The 15941-nt window shown below is 32.4% G+C and overlaps 2 protein-coding genes across 2 annotated transcripts; both read right to left on the minus strand.

Annotated features, from left to right (window-relative positions):
- Window positions 1-64: 64 nt before the first annotated feature.
- LOC112326565 (uncharacterized) lies at window positions 65-2584 on the minus strand. The gene is made up of 3 exons (XM_024595035.1): window positions 2542-2584; window positions 1044-1931; window positions 65-933 (listed from the first exon to the last, which is right to left on the minus strand). Exons 1-3 carry the CDS (start codon window positions 2582-2584, stop codon window positions 65-67), a joined length of 1800 nt encoding a protein of 599 aa, XP_024450803.1.
- A 9841-nt stretch (window positions 2585-12425) lies between these two features.
- LOC7489899 (autophagy-related protein 8C-like) lies at window positions 12426-14171 on the minus strand. The gene is made up of 6 exons (XM_002302839.4): window positions 14008-14171; window positions 13859-13904; window positions 13643-13698; window positions 13495-13547; window positions 12799-12917; window positions 12426-12703 (listed from the first exon to the last, which is right to left on the minus strand). Exons 2-6 carry the CDS (start codon window positions 13899-13901, stop codon window positions 12609-12611), a joined length of 366 nt encoding a protein of 121 aa, XP_002302875.1. The 5' UTR covers window positions 13902-13904; window positions 14008-14171; the 3' UTR covers window positions 12426-12608.
- Window positions 14172-15941: the final 1770 nt, after the last annotated feature.

Raw genomic sequence — 15941 nt, forward strand, 5'->3', positions numbered from 1 at the left:
CAACTGAGTGTCCTTTGACTTATCCAATGCCTTTTATTTTTTGTGCTATTATATCAACTTTCACTTAGGGTGAAATCAAAGGCTCAAACGATGGGGTCCATTGACCTATTGATATAATAGGCATTGGATCTAGATAAGTCTCGAGTTCTCTTACTTCCTCATCAACACATTCCAAAGAACAAAATCTTTCATCATGAATTAAAGTTATCTCCAATGGATCCTTGATCCACTCTCTCTCAAAGTGTTCTTGACAAACTGTTTGGATCAAATCCACCTCTTTAATGTCCTCATGTTCACCAATTTGTTTGGAGACATTGAATATGTTCATCTCCACGGTCATGTTCCCAAAAGACAATTTCATCACCCCATTCCTACAGTTAATTAAAGCATTGGATGTAGCTAGAAAAGGTCTACCTAAGATGACTGGGATGGGAGCATTAGAACCTTGAATAGGTGCGGTGTCTAACACTACAAAATCAACAGGAAAGTAGAATTTATCTACTTGGACCAACACATCCTCAACAATACCCCTGGGAATCTTGATTGACCTATCAGCTAATTGAAGGGTGATTCGAGTAGGCTTGATTTCTCCTAAACCTAACTGTTCGTAAATAGTATAGGGTATTAAATTCACACTTGCTCCTAAATCCAACAAAGCTTGGTCTATCTTATGACTTCCAATAATGCATGAAATGGTAGGACAACCAGGATCTTTGTATTTGGGAGGGGTCTTAAACTGGATGATGGCACTAGCATGTTCAGTTAGAAAGGCTCTTTCTTTCACATTCAATCTCCTTTTGATTGTGCATAAGTCTTTGAGGAACTTTGCATAAGATGGGACTTGTTTAATTGCATCAAGGAGTGGAATGTTGACTTTCACTTGTTTGAACAATTCATAGATTTCCGAGTTCATAAGATCATGTTTAGGTTTCCCTAACCTTTGTGGAAATGGTCTCTAGGAACAAATTCTAAATCATTCACTTTGACTCCAATTTTTCTTGAATCATCTCCTTTCTCACTCACTTCTCTCTTACTTATCTCACCTTCTTTGTCACTCAAGCTCTCATTTGTCACTTGTGTTTTGATTTCCTCTTCACTTTCCCTAGATTCCTCCTCTTCAATACCTCTAGGAATCCCAAAACCTATAGCTTTGTCAACAATATTTCCACTTCTAAGGGTGGTGATGGCTTGGACTTGTTCATGGTTTAAAGGTTCACTAGGTGAGGATTCACTCATGTGTACCTGACCTCTAGGATTTGGCATTGGTTGAGATGGGATCTTTCCCTTCTCTTGAATGCTTAATGATTGAGTCAACTTGGTTAGTTGACTTCGAATGTCATCTAAGGTCCTATTGGTCTGGTCTTGAAATTTGTAAGCTTGGTTGTTGATTCCTCCTTGCGTTTGCATGAATTGTTGAAGAGTATCTAGGGATCTCTTATGAGGTGGTTGGTATGTATTATGTGTGGGAGCATGAAATGGTTGGGGTGGAGGTTGAAATGTTTGAGGTACTAAAGAGCCCTCATTTCTCCATCCAAAATTTGGATGGTTCCTCCATCCAGGATTATAGGTCTCGGAGTAGGGATTGCCTACTTGGTTTGAAAATGGCTTTCTAACATTACTTGAATCAGAAGTTTGGCCATATAGCACTTCCTTGAAGGCTGGAATGGTAGGACACTCAGTTGTCCTATGCCCTTTGCTCTCATAAACAACACAACTTTCCTCTTGTTGTTCACTCATGACATGCACTTTTTTAATCTCAAGAGACTCTACTTTCCTAGCCAATGAGGCTAATCTAGCATTGAGGTCATCAGTCTCTTTCAATTGGAACTTCCCACTTGAATGAGAAATGGTGTTTCTAGACTCAACATGAAGTGGGAGAGAAGTCTCCCATTGCTTTGTGTTTTCAACCAATTGATCAAAGAAATCAAAGGCTTCACTTGGTTCTTTGTCATAAAACTCACCATTACACATGGTTGACACTAGCTTTTTAAAATCTACGGTAAGAGAGTCGTAGAAGAAACTCACTAACCTCCACATCTCAAAACCATGGTGGGGGCATGCATTTAACAAGTCTTTGAACCTTTCCCAAGCTTAGTGAAATGACTCATTTGGACTACAAGAAAAATTCAGCATTTGACGTTGTAAGACTGCCATCCTATGAGTGGGGAAGTATTTTTTTCAAAAGTTCAGCTTGCATTTCTCTCCATGTACCTATAGACCTAGGACGCAAGGAATTTAGCCAAAGCTTGGCTTTATCCTTTAGAGAGAATGGGAACAATTTAAGCCGAATGATTTCCTCGGTGCATGTTCTATCAATAAAAGTATTACATACATCTTTAAAGTCCTTAATATGTATGTATGGATTTTCAGAATCCATACCGTGAAATGTGGGAAGAAGTTAAATCATGCCCGGTTTCAAATTGAAAGCTTGTTGGTTAAGAGGCAAGATAATACACGAAGGTGTACTTTGTCTAGCCGGGTGAAGATACTCTCTAAGAGTTCGAAAATTAGGTTGATCATTGAATTGTGGAGGTCCATTACCTTGAACACTCCCTTCACCCTCTACATCTTCAACATTAGCCATGATTAAAAAAAATATATATATAACAATTATATGAATATGAAAGGAAAGGGAAAAAAGAAAAAGAAAAAGAAGATTGCAAATAAAAGTAAATGAAACGTAAAAGATAAAGTAATAGCACAAAAATAAAAATACAACAAATTAAGAAATTCACTCTCCAACTAATAAGCAATATTAACAACAATAAACATTAAAAGATAATTATAACAAGCATGAATAAAAAGGCGGTAATACCGGCCAAGCACTTCAAACAATAAATATAAGAAAAATAATCACAACAAAACAACGAAATAAAATAAAATAAACAAGAGGCGGTAAAACCAGCCTTATAATATAAACAATAAATATTAGAAACTAATTAGAATAGACAATAAAAGAAAAATGGTTGAACCAACCAAAATCCAACAATTAATAGTCCAGTCCACAGTCCAATATCCGAAAAGTTGAGGTCAAAAATTTTTTTTAGGCGGTAAAACCAGCCATTTGATTTTTTTATTTATATGTATTTTTTTTGTCCAATAATCAAATATAAATTTGTTACCTTTGCTTGCTAGCTCCCTAGCAACAGCGCCAAAATTGCTTGACCGCTTTTTATGATCGGCTTGTTTTAACTCGCAAGTGCACGAGTGTACGATGTAGCAATTAACTCGGTAAGATCGAGGTCATATCCACAGAGAGCTAGATCTGGAAATTGAGCTAAGTAACAAAAAAAACTCGAGAGAAATTAAATTAACAATAACTTGGTTGGAAATAATTGATGGATTTGTTTTCAAAGATGAAAAAGTGTAAATAGATTTTAAATGACAAGAAAAAGTAAGTCTTCGTCCAAATCAATTTTAATGGTGATGTATTGGTGATTCCTTCAACATATATAAGATAACTCAACCTAATATCAACGATGGTGATATTAGATCGGAAGATATTACAATGAAGTTTAAAAAGATGAAGATTGATTATTGCTTAAGAATGAACAAGTACTTTCATATTAAGTAAGACATTGAATCAAGCAATCTCTATACCAAAACTAAGGTTTGTGCATAAAAATTCAAGATTATAACATTACCTAAATTATTTCTAAAATTTCTTTGCAATAATAAAACATTCATGAAGAAAATAAGAAGATCAACATTAAGATTCATTCATATCTTAAAGAACTCACCTCAATCACCATCATCCTTGATTTGGATCCAAGAAGGAGATTAGCCAACCATGATTATATATAATAACACCTTAATAAACATGAAATAACTTGAATCAAACTGAAATAATGAGTTTTACAAGCTAAAGAATCGAAATCTATAAAGAAGAACACAACACAATTTCAGTAAATATTCGGGCACAAATATGACTCTAACTTTGGACAGCAATTCGACCATCTTAGAAGCCTCCTTTGAAGATGGCTATTAGAGAAATATTTATAGGCTATTATATTAGCTTTCCAGATCATTAACAAACAGCTCATTTGGACATCTGAGTCAAAAGTTATGGGTAAAACACCAAAAGGTATTCTGGAAAATCAAATCAGGCCAGCTTGGAGAACACTTTGGTGCGCGTTTTTCTTCCTCCTTTATGAGCTGTCTCTTTCTTCTTTTTGACCCAAAATAATGTGACAATGTCCCCTTCAGCTTTCCATCCATGTGCTTGCCCTCTTGGATCAATGAATTACCCAAAATAAATCAAATGTTATTTGTTGTGTGGACATGTAAGATCATGGATTGTGCTTGGGCTGATTTGGAGGCTGATTTGGGGCTGAATTTAATCATCAAATAAGGATACAAATGTACCTATTATTTGGGCTAAGATTGACATTGAAACCTTGAGTGTTTGATGGTTGAAGTTTGCACACAACATAAGGCAAGTTTGAGCTTGAAATAGATCATATGATATTCTTTTCTAGAATTGGAATAGAATTGATTTTTGGGGCAAATTTGGAGCACTTATTTGAACCAAGATTTGCTTCAATCTTCAACTAAATTTCTCTTCAATTCTTTGTTCCGAATTCCGACGTTGAATTTTCTGAAATAATTCATTTAAGCTCCAAAAACCTATCGAAACATTAAAAGAAACTTCATTACTAAAAAGCACATCAATTATTATAAAAAAAACCCAAATAAAAACAATAAATACATATGTACAATAAGAGACTTAGTGATACTTTTGTTGCACAATCACACCCCCCAACTTAGATTTTGCTAGTCCTCAAGCAAAACAAAACATAAAACCTTTGAAATAAAAAGAATAATAATAACATAATTAGGCTCAACTCATCACACTTAAAGGACCTATCATGCAAACATTGGTATCTTTAACTTAGTGTACACAATAGCGAATAAAGAAAAATAAGCATACTCACATTCTCTAAATCAAACATCCATACAAAATTCCAAATTCAATCGTATTTATCATGCAACCAACATAATTGATTCACGCGAAAACTCAACTTGTAATCTTCCCTTCTCACTACTACAAACAAGGTAGCAAACTAGAGAAATATTTGTATATATTTTTTTTTCTTTTTTTTTCTCTTTTTTTTTTGAAGATATTATTTTTTTTCTTTAAGTGGTTACTTCCCTTATGACGCGAATACAAACATTTGTGATGAATGCACCCGGTTACTCACAAAGTCACAAACTTAAAGTGCTTTGCATACTCATATTTCAAGCTGCCATTTGACGTAAAGATAAACATTTGTGATGAATACCCCTAGTTACTGAGCAACTTAAAACATTGGAGTAGATAGAACTTTGTACACATTTGTATAATAATGATTACTTTATTTACTTAAACCTTGTTTAGGACTAGATCAAAAGGGATGATCACAAGTAAAGCATCACACTCATCTTTCATGCATAATCACACAACTCACACAACTTTTACAAGGAAAGATGTACTTCAATAATCTTAAAAAAAAAAGTATGATATATCTTGCTTTATAAGATATTATTTATCCCAAATTAAAGCATGCAATGTTCAACACAATAATGAATCCAAAAATATAATGTTGATCCTAAACAAGTCTCATTCACATATGAATGCAAGTTTTTTTTTTTTTTCAAACAAGCATGGTCATCTCAAGCATTCAACATAATCAAATATCTAAAATTAAGTTTTACATTATCCTCAATATAAAAAAGAAAGAGAAGAAAAGTATAAAGATTAGAAAACTGCTACTCCCCTTTTGTTTTCAAGGATGAATGTCTGATTGAATGGGACATGAGCTGACTTCTTGCTTGAATTTTTTTTTTTTTTTGTGAAAATAAAGAACCTCACACCCCCCAACTTAAAATAAAGCATGGTCCCTAATGCATGAACAAGTAAATATAAGAGTTGGAAGAACAAGAAAAACAAGTAAATATTTCAAAGTTTTCTAAATCAACATTCCCAACCTCGCCCCCTCCCTCAGCCAAAAAGGAAAAGAAAAAATTTCTCAATTACCATGAATCATTTATTTTATTTTTGAATGTAATCCAATGTATTTCATATTATAGTTTAGCATACTCATATCTAAAACCTTAACTCAAAACTTATATACAAAATTAAATCTAATTTGATGAAAAACTGAATATTGAATAAAATAATTTTAAAAACAATGTCCATGTAGGTCAAGAGGTACCAACTAGCAACCTCACTCCTTAATGTAGAATAATATATAAAAAAAACAGCAGCCCAGGTCCAGGCTTCAATCTTTGTAGCTCGGTCTGGCCTGTAACCTTGACAGCCCAATTAAGTTGCCTCACTCATTCTATCCTCCCTCTCCTCTTTCTCTCGCTCATCTTTTCCATTATTACTTTCTCCTTTCTCTCTCATTTCTCCCTCTTCCCTCTCTTTTCTTTTATTTATTATTTTATTTTTCTCACAACTATCCCCCTGCTTTTTAGCATACTTGTTAGGCATACATTTCCAAATATTTTTAACCCAAGCATGTAACACACCACACACCACCTTCTCTCGTCAATAAACAATTTCTTACTAAACTTCTTAGACCAACCTTTCCTCCCTAAGCCTGACTCTGTACTAACCTTTCTCGATTGCCACCCTTATTATTATTTGAAATACTCTTTAGCATTAATCTATCCATCAATGGTAAGTATGGCATTTTAACCAAGTACTCAACTTTCTAGGGAAACAGGTATTCCCCATCAATTTTCCCTCTCAACCAAATAAGTTATCCATAAGGTAAGCTTATGTCACCTCTGGTATTTATAAATGCCATGGGATACTATGTAAGAATGGAGGTCTTAAAGATAAGCCACTCAGGCCTAAACATGATAACTTAAGCTCACTCAAGCATACTTATATTATTCACTACAAAACTTTTTCTACACACACATTCCTCTTATATTTGCTAGCTTAAGAATCAAAGGGCTTTTTGTCCTAATAAGGGACTTGTTTTACAGGGCAGTCACCAACTAAGTACTATGCCGAAGAAAGCTTAGTCTGTCTAAAGTTTTTCACTACTTTATCAGTTGTGTTGTTTGTGGTAAACATAACAAAAAAACTAGTTCATTCTCTTTCACTCTTCATCAAAAATATTGTTCATGGTTGACGAAACCCTAAAACAAGGGAAAGTAATTAATCTCCCTACCATATGGACTCCAGTTCCCTTAGGTCTCTTGCAACTCCCCTAACAAATGCAAATGCACAATAACATTTGCATATCCATACAAGAATAGCTTCGTACCTTTTTCATTTCATCAATAGAAAAGTCAATATACAACTCCATTACAAGCACGAGGTGCATAGAGACAATTTCAATTCCATGAAAAATAGGACAAAACAACATATCAAGTAGACATAATACTTCAACTCTCAAATGGAGCCCACACTCCTCAACATACCCCAGACACTAGTGTAGCTATCTCCATCAATCTTCTTCTGAGTCTCAATCTTATTCACATGCCCCTCCTTATAAAAAAAATCTAGACATGATATCCACGAGACTGCACTAGCTCCTAAACACCATTCTCATCGTGTGGAAGAAACTTTAATGTGATAGAGTGGTGCACATTCCCCTTATCACTCCATAATGTCGACCGGGACTCTCTAAAATAAAATGGGAAAATATAAGTGGGAAACTGGAATTGCCACCTGGTTATTAAAGGAAACTATGAGTTTTAAAAATTAGCATTGGTTTTAGAGATTCAGATAAAGGGTTAGTTATGCTTAAGGGAAGATTAATGTCACCTTTACCTCATACTTTCAAATGAAAGGTTACATTTACTATGTGTTTTTCTTATAAATTTATATTTTAATTGCTATTAGATTTCCTAACTATTTTTAGCTTATTTATGATTTATATTTTATTTCTGATTATTTACAACAAAAAAATTGGCATCAATCTCTAAAAATAAGAGACTATTAATTAAGCCATTTGCGAAAATTTTGACATCAATCCCTTATAAAGGAGACTTGTTAATTTAGCCTTTTCGCTAAAAAATTTAACATTGATCCCTAAAAAAAGACTTGTCTTTCATAAAAACTTTGACATTGATCCCTTTAAATAAACAAGACTTGTTATATATCCTTTTTTAAATTATAAAAAACGACATTTGACCTTTAAGAATGGTGAAAAGTTGAATTGGGCTTTCATCCATTTTACTTAGCTTTCAAAAGCAAGCCCAGATGCCATCATTTTTACTCAATAGAGCTTGATAGGATCATGCTAACCCAACCCAAAATATTACATAACATTCACCAACAAATTTGTATAAAGAAATCATCATTTTTTATGTATCCTTTGTTATTATTATTCTTATTATCATTTTATGAGAATATTGTTATTAATAATATTTGGACTCACACATACATGAATCAAACCCGTGCATAAAAAAAATATTAGCATAAACACATAAATAACAACATATCCATCTTGGATTCAAAATCAACCTTTGGGGAGGAAGAACATCAAGAAGAATTGTTCGAAAATCCAATTAGGCCCAAGTGACATGTGTGCCTTTCACACATTGTCTTGTTGATTTATGAAGTTATTGCAAGCGTGTATCTCATGTTTCTAATTATAAAACCTGCAAGATTAAAAAAATAAAATAATAAAACTCAATTGAAATCAAATTGATTTGGGATTTTTCTTTGTTGGTGACTTGAGACCTTTTATTTTAGGAAACTGCTGAAAGGGGGGGAGATGTGTATGAGGTGTTGTTATGTGAAAGATTTGGTAGTTGTTAGTCTATTTTAGGAGGAAGTTGTTGATAGGTCAAAGATGATGGGTTTTTTTTTAATGCAAAGAAAGGTTGTTATAGGTACTTTTGGTGAGGGATTGGTTTTAGAAAACAACAGGTATGTGGTGGTTGATAGTTGGGTAGTGGTTTGGTGATTATGATTTCTTTAGCGAAGAGATAATTGGTTTTAGTGAATCGACAATAGTGGTTATGGAGAGAAAAACAACAGGTATGTGGTGGTTGATAGTTGGGTAGTATTTTGGCGATTATGATTTCTTTAGCGAAGAGATGATTGGATGATTGTATGGCTATGGTTATGAAATGTGTGGCAAGGTCTAATATGGTTAATGGTCTATTTTAGGTTGATTTGGTTGCGATTTTAGATGAGGTTTGGTAATTTTATGGTTGTTCTTTTTTTGGGTTAATGGGGAATTCGTTTAGGTGGAGGTAGTGGTAGTTTAAAACTAGGGAAATTTTATATGTTGTTGATGGAGGCTTGAGAGGTTGCGTGTGAAAATTGAATATGTTTCGTAGGAGAAACCATAAGGGGGTAGAAAGATGATGTTTTTCAATGTTGTTCTTTGTATGAGTTTGGTTGGAGAAAAACAAGTTTGGTTAGGCGGTTTTGAGAGAAGATGGAAGGTAGTGGGGTGGATGATGAATTGAAGGCTATAACAATGTGGTTTTTCTAGTGTTCTCCTCTTGTCTTTTTATGTTGTTCTTATGACTTTTATTATGGAAAGGAAGATAGGAGTTATAAGCTTAGAATCTGGAAATTCAAATGCTGGTTGCAACTGAAAATTTTAGGTTTTTAATGGCTTAATGTAAAGAAGAATTTGAGTTTTAATTGTTGAATGAATTTGAATGAACTTGGCTGGGTTTTTAGGATTGTGGGGTTTATCCTGGAGAATTGAAAACAAATCAATTTGGAAACTAGAATTCTTGAATTGAAAGGCTAGATTTTGAATTTGAATTTTTAGGCTTAATGTTTGATTTAATTGCACTACTTAATTTAATTCAATTGAAGAATTGGACTGAATTAAATAAAATTAAGATTTAATTGGATTAGATTGAAAAATTGGACTGGCTTAATTGGACTGAAACAAAGTTGGGTAACAATTCAATTAGTCCCTAAAATATATTTTTATTTTAATTACAATCCCTGGCTTTTAGGTTTTTTCAATTTTATTCAATTACGGTTTTAAATCTTGTGTCTTCTTTCAATTCAATCTCTAAATTGAATTGATTGATTTTTCTAGTTTGGCAACTTTTCATTTTAGTAGTTAGTTTCTAAAATTATGTAATTTTGATCAATTTTTTCCTATATCACATTTTTTTTTCATTTAAACCTCTAATTTACTTTTCTAATTTGGCCATTTGTTTCAAATTCATCCCTAGATCTTTAATTTATTTTAATCTTAATCAAATTAAGCCCTTTATTTCTTCTACGTTTCTCCAATTAAGTCTTCAATTGTAACCTAAGCCATTTTATGGTTTTTTCTAAACTTCCCAAACTCAAACCTTGACTTGTTAAACTCAATTATTTGTTCAATTTTTCTCCCAACTATGTTATTTTGTTTTTATCTTTTAAGCTTCTTTATTTTTCATATTATTATTTTTTATTATTTTTTAAAAATTAAATAAATTTGAAAAAAATAAAAAAATAATTAAAATTAACTGAATTTATTAAAAAGACCATTTTTGGATTTCTTTTTTCTATTTTTTTAAATATAAAAAAATAGGAGGTCAAAAATTAGGCTATGACACACCTATTTAAGGATTAAGTCGCTGCTAAAGCAAATCTAGACAACTATAATGGCCTTACAGATCCTAGAGAGTATATATAAAATATAAGAAGTATCTACGAGCAAGTTACAACAAAGAGCGATTTCATGTTCAAGATTTTATCCTATAATGCTTGTAGATCTGCTAGAGTATGTTATCACAACCTTTGCTCTTGGCTCTATCCTAAACCTTTATAATCTCTACATTAAACTCATCTCTTGTTTAAGTATCAGCATTCCAGTTCAAAAAAGCATATTCAAGCTCTTTACTATTATATAATGAGGAGAGGAAATTACTAGGGCATATCTCTGAAGTTTCAACAAGAAAATGCTAAGCATGGAAAATCTACTCAAATTCATCACCACTAAAACCCTGATCAATAGAGTGTATAACTACTTATTATAGGAACGCATGTACACTCTCCATGAAAAAATGCTTATCAACATAAAACTAGTAATGGAGAATTATATTAAAATAGAGAAAGTCAGTGTGACTAGGCAAAGTCACCATATCTCTAGAGGGTAGAATCTCCACAACGCCACTGGTCTCTCGTTAGAACATCAAAAAGGACCACCAAAAGGCACATTTATGATCGCCAAACATTCCTCGAGCTCTTGACAACACCTCTCACCATCACATGTGTTGAGGTATTGACCACCATTAAGGAAAAGGATTTCATGCAATACTCATCACCGATGAAAAGTGGTTCAAACACAAGAAACCTCCACAAGTTATGTATCTTTCACCATGATCATAGGCACAACACAGAGGAGTGTCATACATTAAAAAAAAAATTAATCTCTAAAGGATACCTTTAAGAGTTTGTGAAGAAAAAGAAGTAACTTGAACAAACAAGAAAAAATCCATATGAAGCATTGTTGGAGATAAGATAATTTTTCAAAAATTATATCTCTATTGTCTTTTGAATTTTTCAAATAGAAAATAGTATTGTTTCTTCGTATCTTTATGAAAATATCCGTATACCTTTCTTGCCTTTTTTCTTCCCTCTCTCTCTCTCTCTCTTTTCTTTCCTTTTTTTCCCTCCTTTCACTATCTCGTACTGAAATTCTATTGGCACCTAAATTCATGTGTACTAAATTGAATTTTTTTTTAAAAGAATTATTATATAATTAAGGTTCTTGGATATATTAAGAGATAGGTTTATAGTTGTGTTTGTAGAGAGAATTAGGCTTTATCCAAATAGGTTTAATTGAGTTGTTTTTGGTTAGTGTCCTAAAACAGAAAGGATATATAAAAAATAAAAAAATAAAAATATGTGGTTAAAATGGCAAAAAATAAATCTATCTTGGAGATATTTTTGGAATGAATTTATATATTTTTAAAATAATAATTGCACAGAGATATGCCCTCTGTCTCTTGTTCTCATCTTTTTTATTCTTTTTTATTCTGAACCTTGCCGATAACATCCTTTTTCTTTTTACATTGATGAAAATTTCTCATTTTTTTTTTCTTTCTGGTCACTAAGCAAAAATGCCCTTCGAACTCTTTAAAACTCAAATAAGCTTTATCTCTAGTTATTCGGTCAAATGTCATCCTTGTAACTTAATTTCTGACAAACCAACCAAACTTCCATATATTGAGCCCAGATGACGTCTTGGTGACAGTTTGCAATAGAATCAGCTCAAAGCAAAGTCGTTTTGGGTTGATTTGACAGAGCAAAGAATGCAGATGGATATCATTCGAACCACAATTCCCAGGGCATCATTCATTCATTCATTCATCCATCCATCCATCTTCTAACGACCATGTTCCATGCATCAATGCAAAATAACCAGTCAGGCACATGCATAACGAACTCAACCAGCCATTAATCACCCACAGCATGACATCCACTCAGCACAGATTGAAATAACGAACACAGATTGGAGAATAGTTCACTTAATATAGACAGCCAATTATCCGAAGATAAAAAGAAAAGTCAGAGACCAGTGTTTACTTGGAGACAGCAGCAAACAAGGGAGTAGTAAAGAATTTACAACTAATCTAGCTTCTTCCTTCTTTATTTCTTCTGCGTGGCTTGATCACACACGTGTCATTGCGACATTTCAATAGACCCCAAATGTGTTTTCACCGCTGTATGTCATGTAAAGAAATCCATCTTCATCCTTGTTTTCCTCGTATATTGCTGACATCATGGCAGCTGCGACAAAGCAACCAATTTTCACATCACAAAGTCTGTTAAACAGGCAATGTTCATACACTCTGAATCAAAATATACATTAAATGTTATCTCACCAGTAGGTGGTAGAATATTCTTCACGAAGATGAAAATAGCCTTCTCTGGACTGAGCTTGATCCTTTTCCGAACCACGTACACAAATTGGCCAACAGTGAGATCAGCAGGAACCAAGTACCTACTCATCCCAAAGTTCCAAATTAATTTCCATTTAAAAAACAACAAGACAATGGAAAATGTGAAATATATTAGTTAGCACACCTCACAAAGTCCCACTAAGCACCTTCCAACCAACAATTCATAGAATTTAAAGAGAGTTATGTTTCTCTTATCATTCAGCTAGGAAGCTAATACACAAGAACATATAAGAGTCCAGCCTCAAGGAAATCCTGTCTCACATCTCTATCCCTTGAAGCAGTTACGAAACACACATTACATTTTGCCCTTGTAAATTGAGAATCGTAACAGTGGTTACTGGTGTTTTACCGGTCTACCGATCCCCAATAATTAATTCTCGCTGACCATGCCTGTAGGGATCATTAAGTCAATAGCAACAAGTCCTATTTGAAGAGGCTCATTTACGGAAGCCCTCAAAATAATATGAAGTGGGCGATTCAATTAACCAAGATTCAGAAAATGAAATTGCACCTCGATCATCAAAGAGTTTAACCAGGGAATTTATAACATGACCCAGGAAAAAAAAAAAAAAACCCTAATACAAGCAGTCCATGGTAACAAAGAGGTGGGGGACTAACTTTTTCTTGTCAATGTCAGGGACATCACTCTTCTCAGCCCTTTCCACAATCACCTACACAAGATAATTAGTTAAAACGTCAAACTAAAAGGAAGACCGTCCGAGCAGCAACGAACAAACACGCAAAAATAAAACGGTTAAGAACATACAGGAATTCTATCAGGATATTTGTCTCTGATGCGACCAGCTTCTGCCTGCCTCCTTTCTATCATCCAAAACACCACAATCATTAAATAATATAATTCCACACCGTTCTACTAATTCATCTTTAAAAAAACAAAAAACAAAAAAACCCTAGGTTAACCAATTGATCAGAATTAAGACAGATGTCATAATAAAAGTTAAGAGTTTCTTAGAGAAATAACCGAGAGGGTGTTCCATCTTAAAGGAGCTTTTAGCCATCGCCATGATCTGCAATTTTATTTTATTTTTGTCAACGAGAGAAACTTGTTTCTGTGACGGATCAAATTAAATTTAAGTGAGAGAGAGAGAGAGAGATTGTTAGTTAACGTACCGATATTGAGAGGAGGAAGTGTTCGGAGATCAGAATTCAGATCCGGAACGAAGGAAGACGGAGAAAAAAGGGGGAACAGGGGGAAATAATAGCCTGCACGCAAGGACAAGAGAAAGGAAACTCCTCCCACACTCGCTCACCCTTTTTATTATTTTGGCTGTTTATCCTCTACCCGCCTCCCTACACTAGTTTGTGTAGACACCACGTAAATTATCCACGTTTCTTTTAGATCCGTTTATTTGCTCAAAACTAATTTATTTTAACTAAATTTTTTTTTAAAAGTAAATTTTTAAAAAATGAATTATTTTCTAATATTTAGTAGTATTATAAAAAATAAATTATAAAATATTTTCTAGTATTTAGTTATGTTATAGAAAATAAGCTGGAAAATAATTTATTAATATTTTATTTTTTTTCAAGTTTATTAAAATAATGAAGAACAAATCTTACAAATTAAAAAGCTCAATGAGAATGAAATTGAAAAAAATCTAATTTCATAAATTATATCAAATAAAATAAATAATAATCAAAATAATGGAGATCAAATCTAACAAATTAAAAAAATTGAAAGATGATGAAATTAAAAAAATAATAATTACAATTTCATAAATTATTTCAAATAAAATAAGTAACAATCAAAATAATAAGGACCAAATTTAATAAATAAAAAAATTCAATTAAAAAAATGATAAGAAAAAAACAAATAACAATCATAAAAATGAGGATCAAAGTTAATATAAAAATCAAATTAAATCAAATTTTAAGAGATAAAATTAAAAAAAAATCAAATAAAATATATATCAATCAAAAGTTTGAGGACTAAATTTGAAATAATCAGCAAATAATATGATATTTCTAAATTTTTCACAACTTCTGGAAAGTGTTTTCCGCCCAAAATAAAAGGAAAACACTTTCCTGAAAATCAAGCCAAATTTTCCACCTCCTTTCATGAAATTAAAAATATGTTTAATTTTTATTCTCACACTCACTCTTCATATATATTTATATTTATTTTTCTTTAATTAAACACTAACAAAGTGGGAATAAAATTTCCATTCTCATTCTCACTATTCCATTTCTTTACCAAACATCACTTAATTAGTATTTGAGAACCATAAAATACTTAGCATGGAAAAAGAAAACCAAGATCAATGGTTAAGTGTTCAAATTAAATCAAATGAATAGTTATTTTGATTTTAAAAAATGATAAGGTGTGTTATTGGATCCTTATCTTGTTCAAAATATGCATTGAACACATCGCAATTTGTTATATCCTATTACCTTTTGTCCTATCCAACATACCAATTACAACATAATTAGTTGGGTAGTTTCTAAGCTTAAAAAAAGTATAAAGTTTTTGTTGTTTTCGTTAACCATATGACGTATGAGGGTTTGAAGCATCTAATAATTCTGAATAGTCAATGATGGATCTACCATAAATAAAACATATAGAAAGCCTATCAGACTCATTTATGAACCAGTAACAAAGAGCTAAGCCTAAAAAGAAGCTTAATCACATAAAACAACTTGTTAGATAGAAAAACTTATAACTTTTGATTCAATCATTGAATCAAATCAAGCTTAAATTTAGTCAGGAGGTTTTATTGTCTCAGTTCTTTAAGGGGTTGGCTTGTTGTAACCATCCTAGTTTGATAAAACCTTCAAATTTGGCTCATAAGATGCTTTTTTATTCAGTTTTGTTATTTTCCTTTTATTTATAAAAATCCTAGTTTAATTTCAAATTTTATGTTGTTTTCTTGTTTGATCTAAGATTATGATTTTTATTTTTTAAACCTTTTAAAGGTTAGTTATTGACATATTTAAAGAGTTGTAAACCTTTTAAAATATATTAGAGATGAATATTTAGTAATCAATATAAATCATAACTCTAGTTATTGAGATCATATTTAAGCAATTGTATGTTGTATATTGTT

This window comes from Populus trichocarpa, chromosome 2, assembly GCF_000002775.5.
Source record: "Populus trichocarpa isolate Nisqually-1 chromosome 2, P.trichocarpa_v4.1, whole genome shotgun sequence".
Classification (NCBI taxonomy): domain Eukaryota; kingdom Viridiplantae; phylum Streptophyta; class Magnoliopsida; order Malpighiales; family Salicaceae; genus Populus; species Populus trichocarpa.

What these genes read in the sequence shown, in the direction of transcription:
- LOC112326565 (XM_024595035.1), bottom strand. Translation starts at nt 2,584, where the DNA reads ATGGCTAATGTTGAAGATGTAGAGGGTGAAGGGAGTGTTCAAG. An exon ending in GGGTGAAGGGAGTGTTCAAG is followed by an intron (nt 1,932 to 2,541) that starts GTAATGGACCTC and finishes AACCAAGTGAAG; the next exon opens with CCTTTGATTTCTTTGATCAA. An exon ending in GAGCTTGAGTGACAAAGAAG is followed by an intron (nt 934 to 1,043) that starts GTGAGATAAGTA and finishes CACAAAGGTTAG; the next exon opens with GGAAACCTAAACATGATCTT.
- LOC7489899 (XM_002302839.4), bottom strand. Translation starts at nt 13,901, where the DNA reads ATGGCGATGGCTAAAAGCTCCTTTAAGATGGAACACCCTCTCG. An exon ending in CCTGACATTGACAAGAAAAA is followed by an intron (nt 12,918 to 13,494) that starts GTTAGTCCCCCA and finishes TGGGATGAGTAG; the next exon opens with GTACTTGGTTCCTGCTGATC. An exon ending in GAATATTCTACCACCTACTG is followed by an intron (nt 12,704 to 12,798) that starts GTGAGATAACAT and finishes GCTTTGTCGCAG; the next exon opens with CTGCCATGATGTCAGCAATA.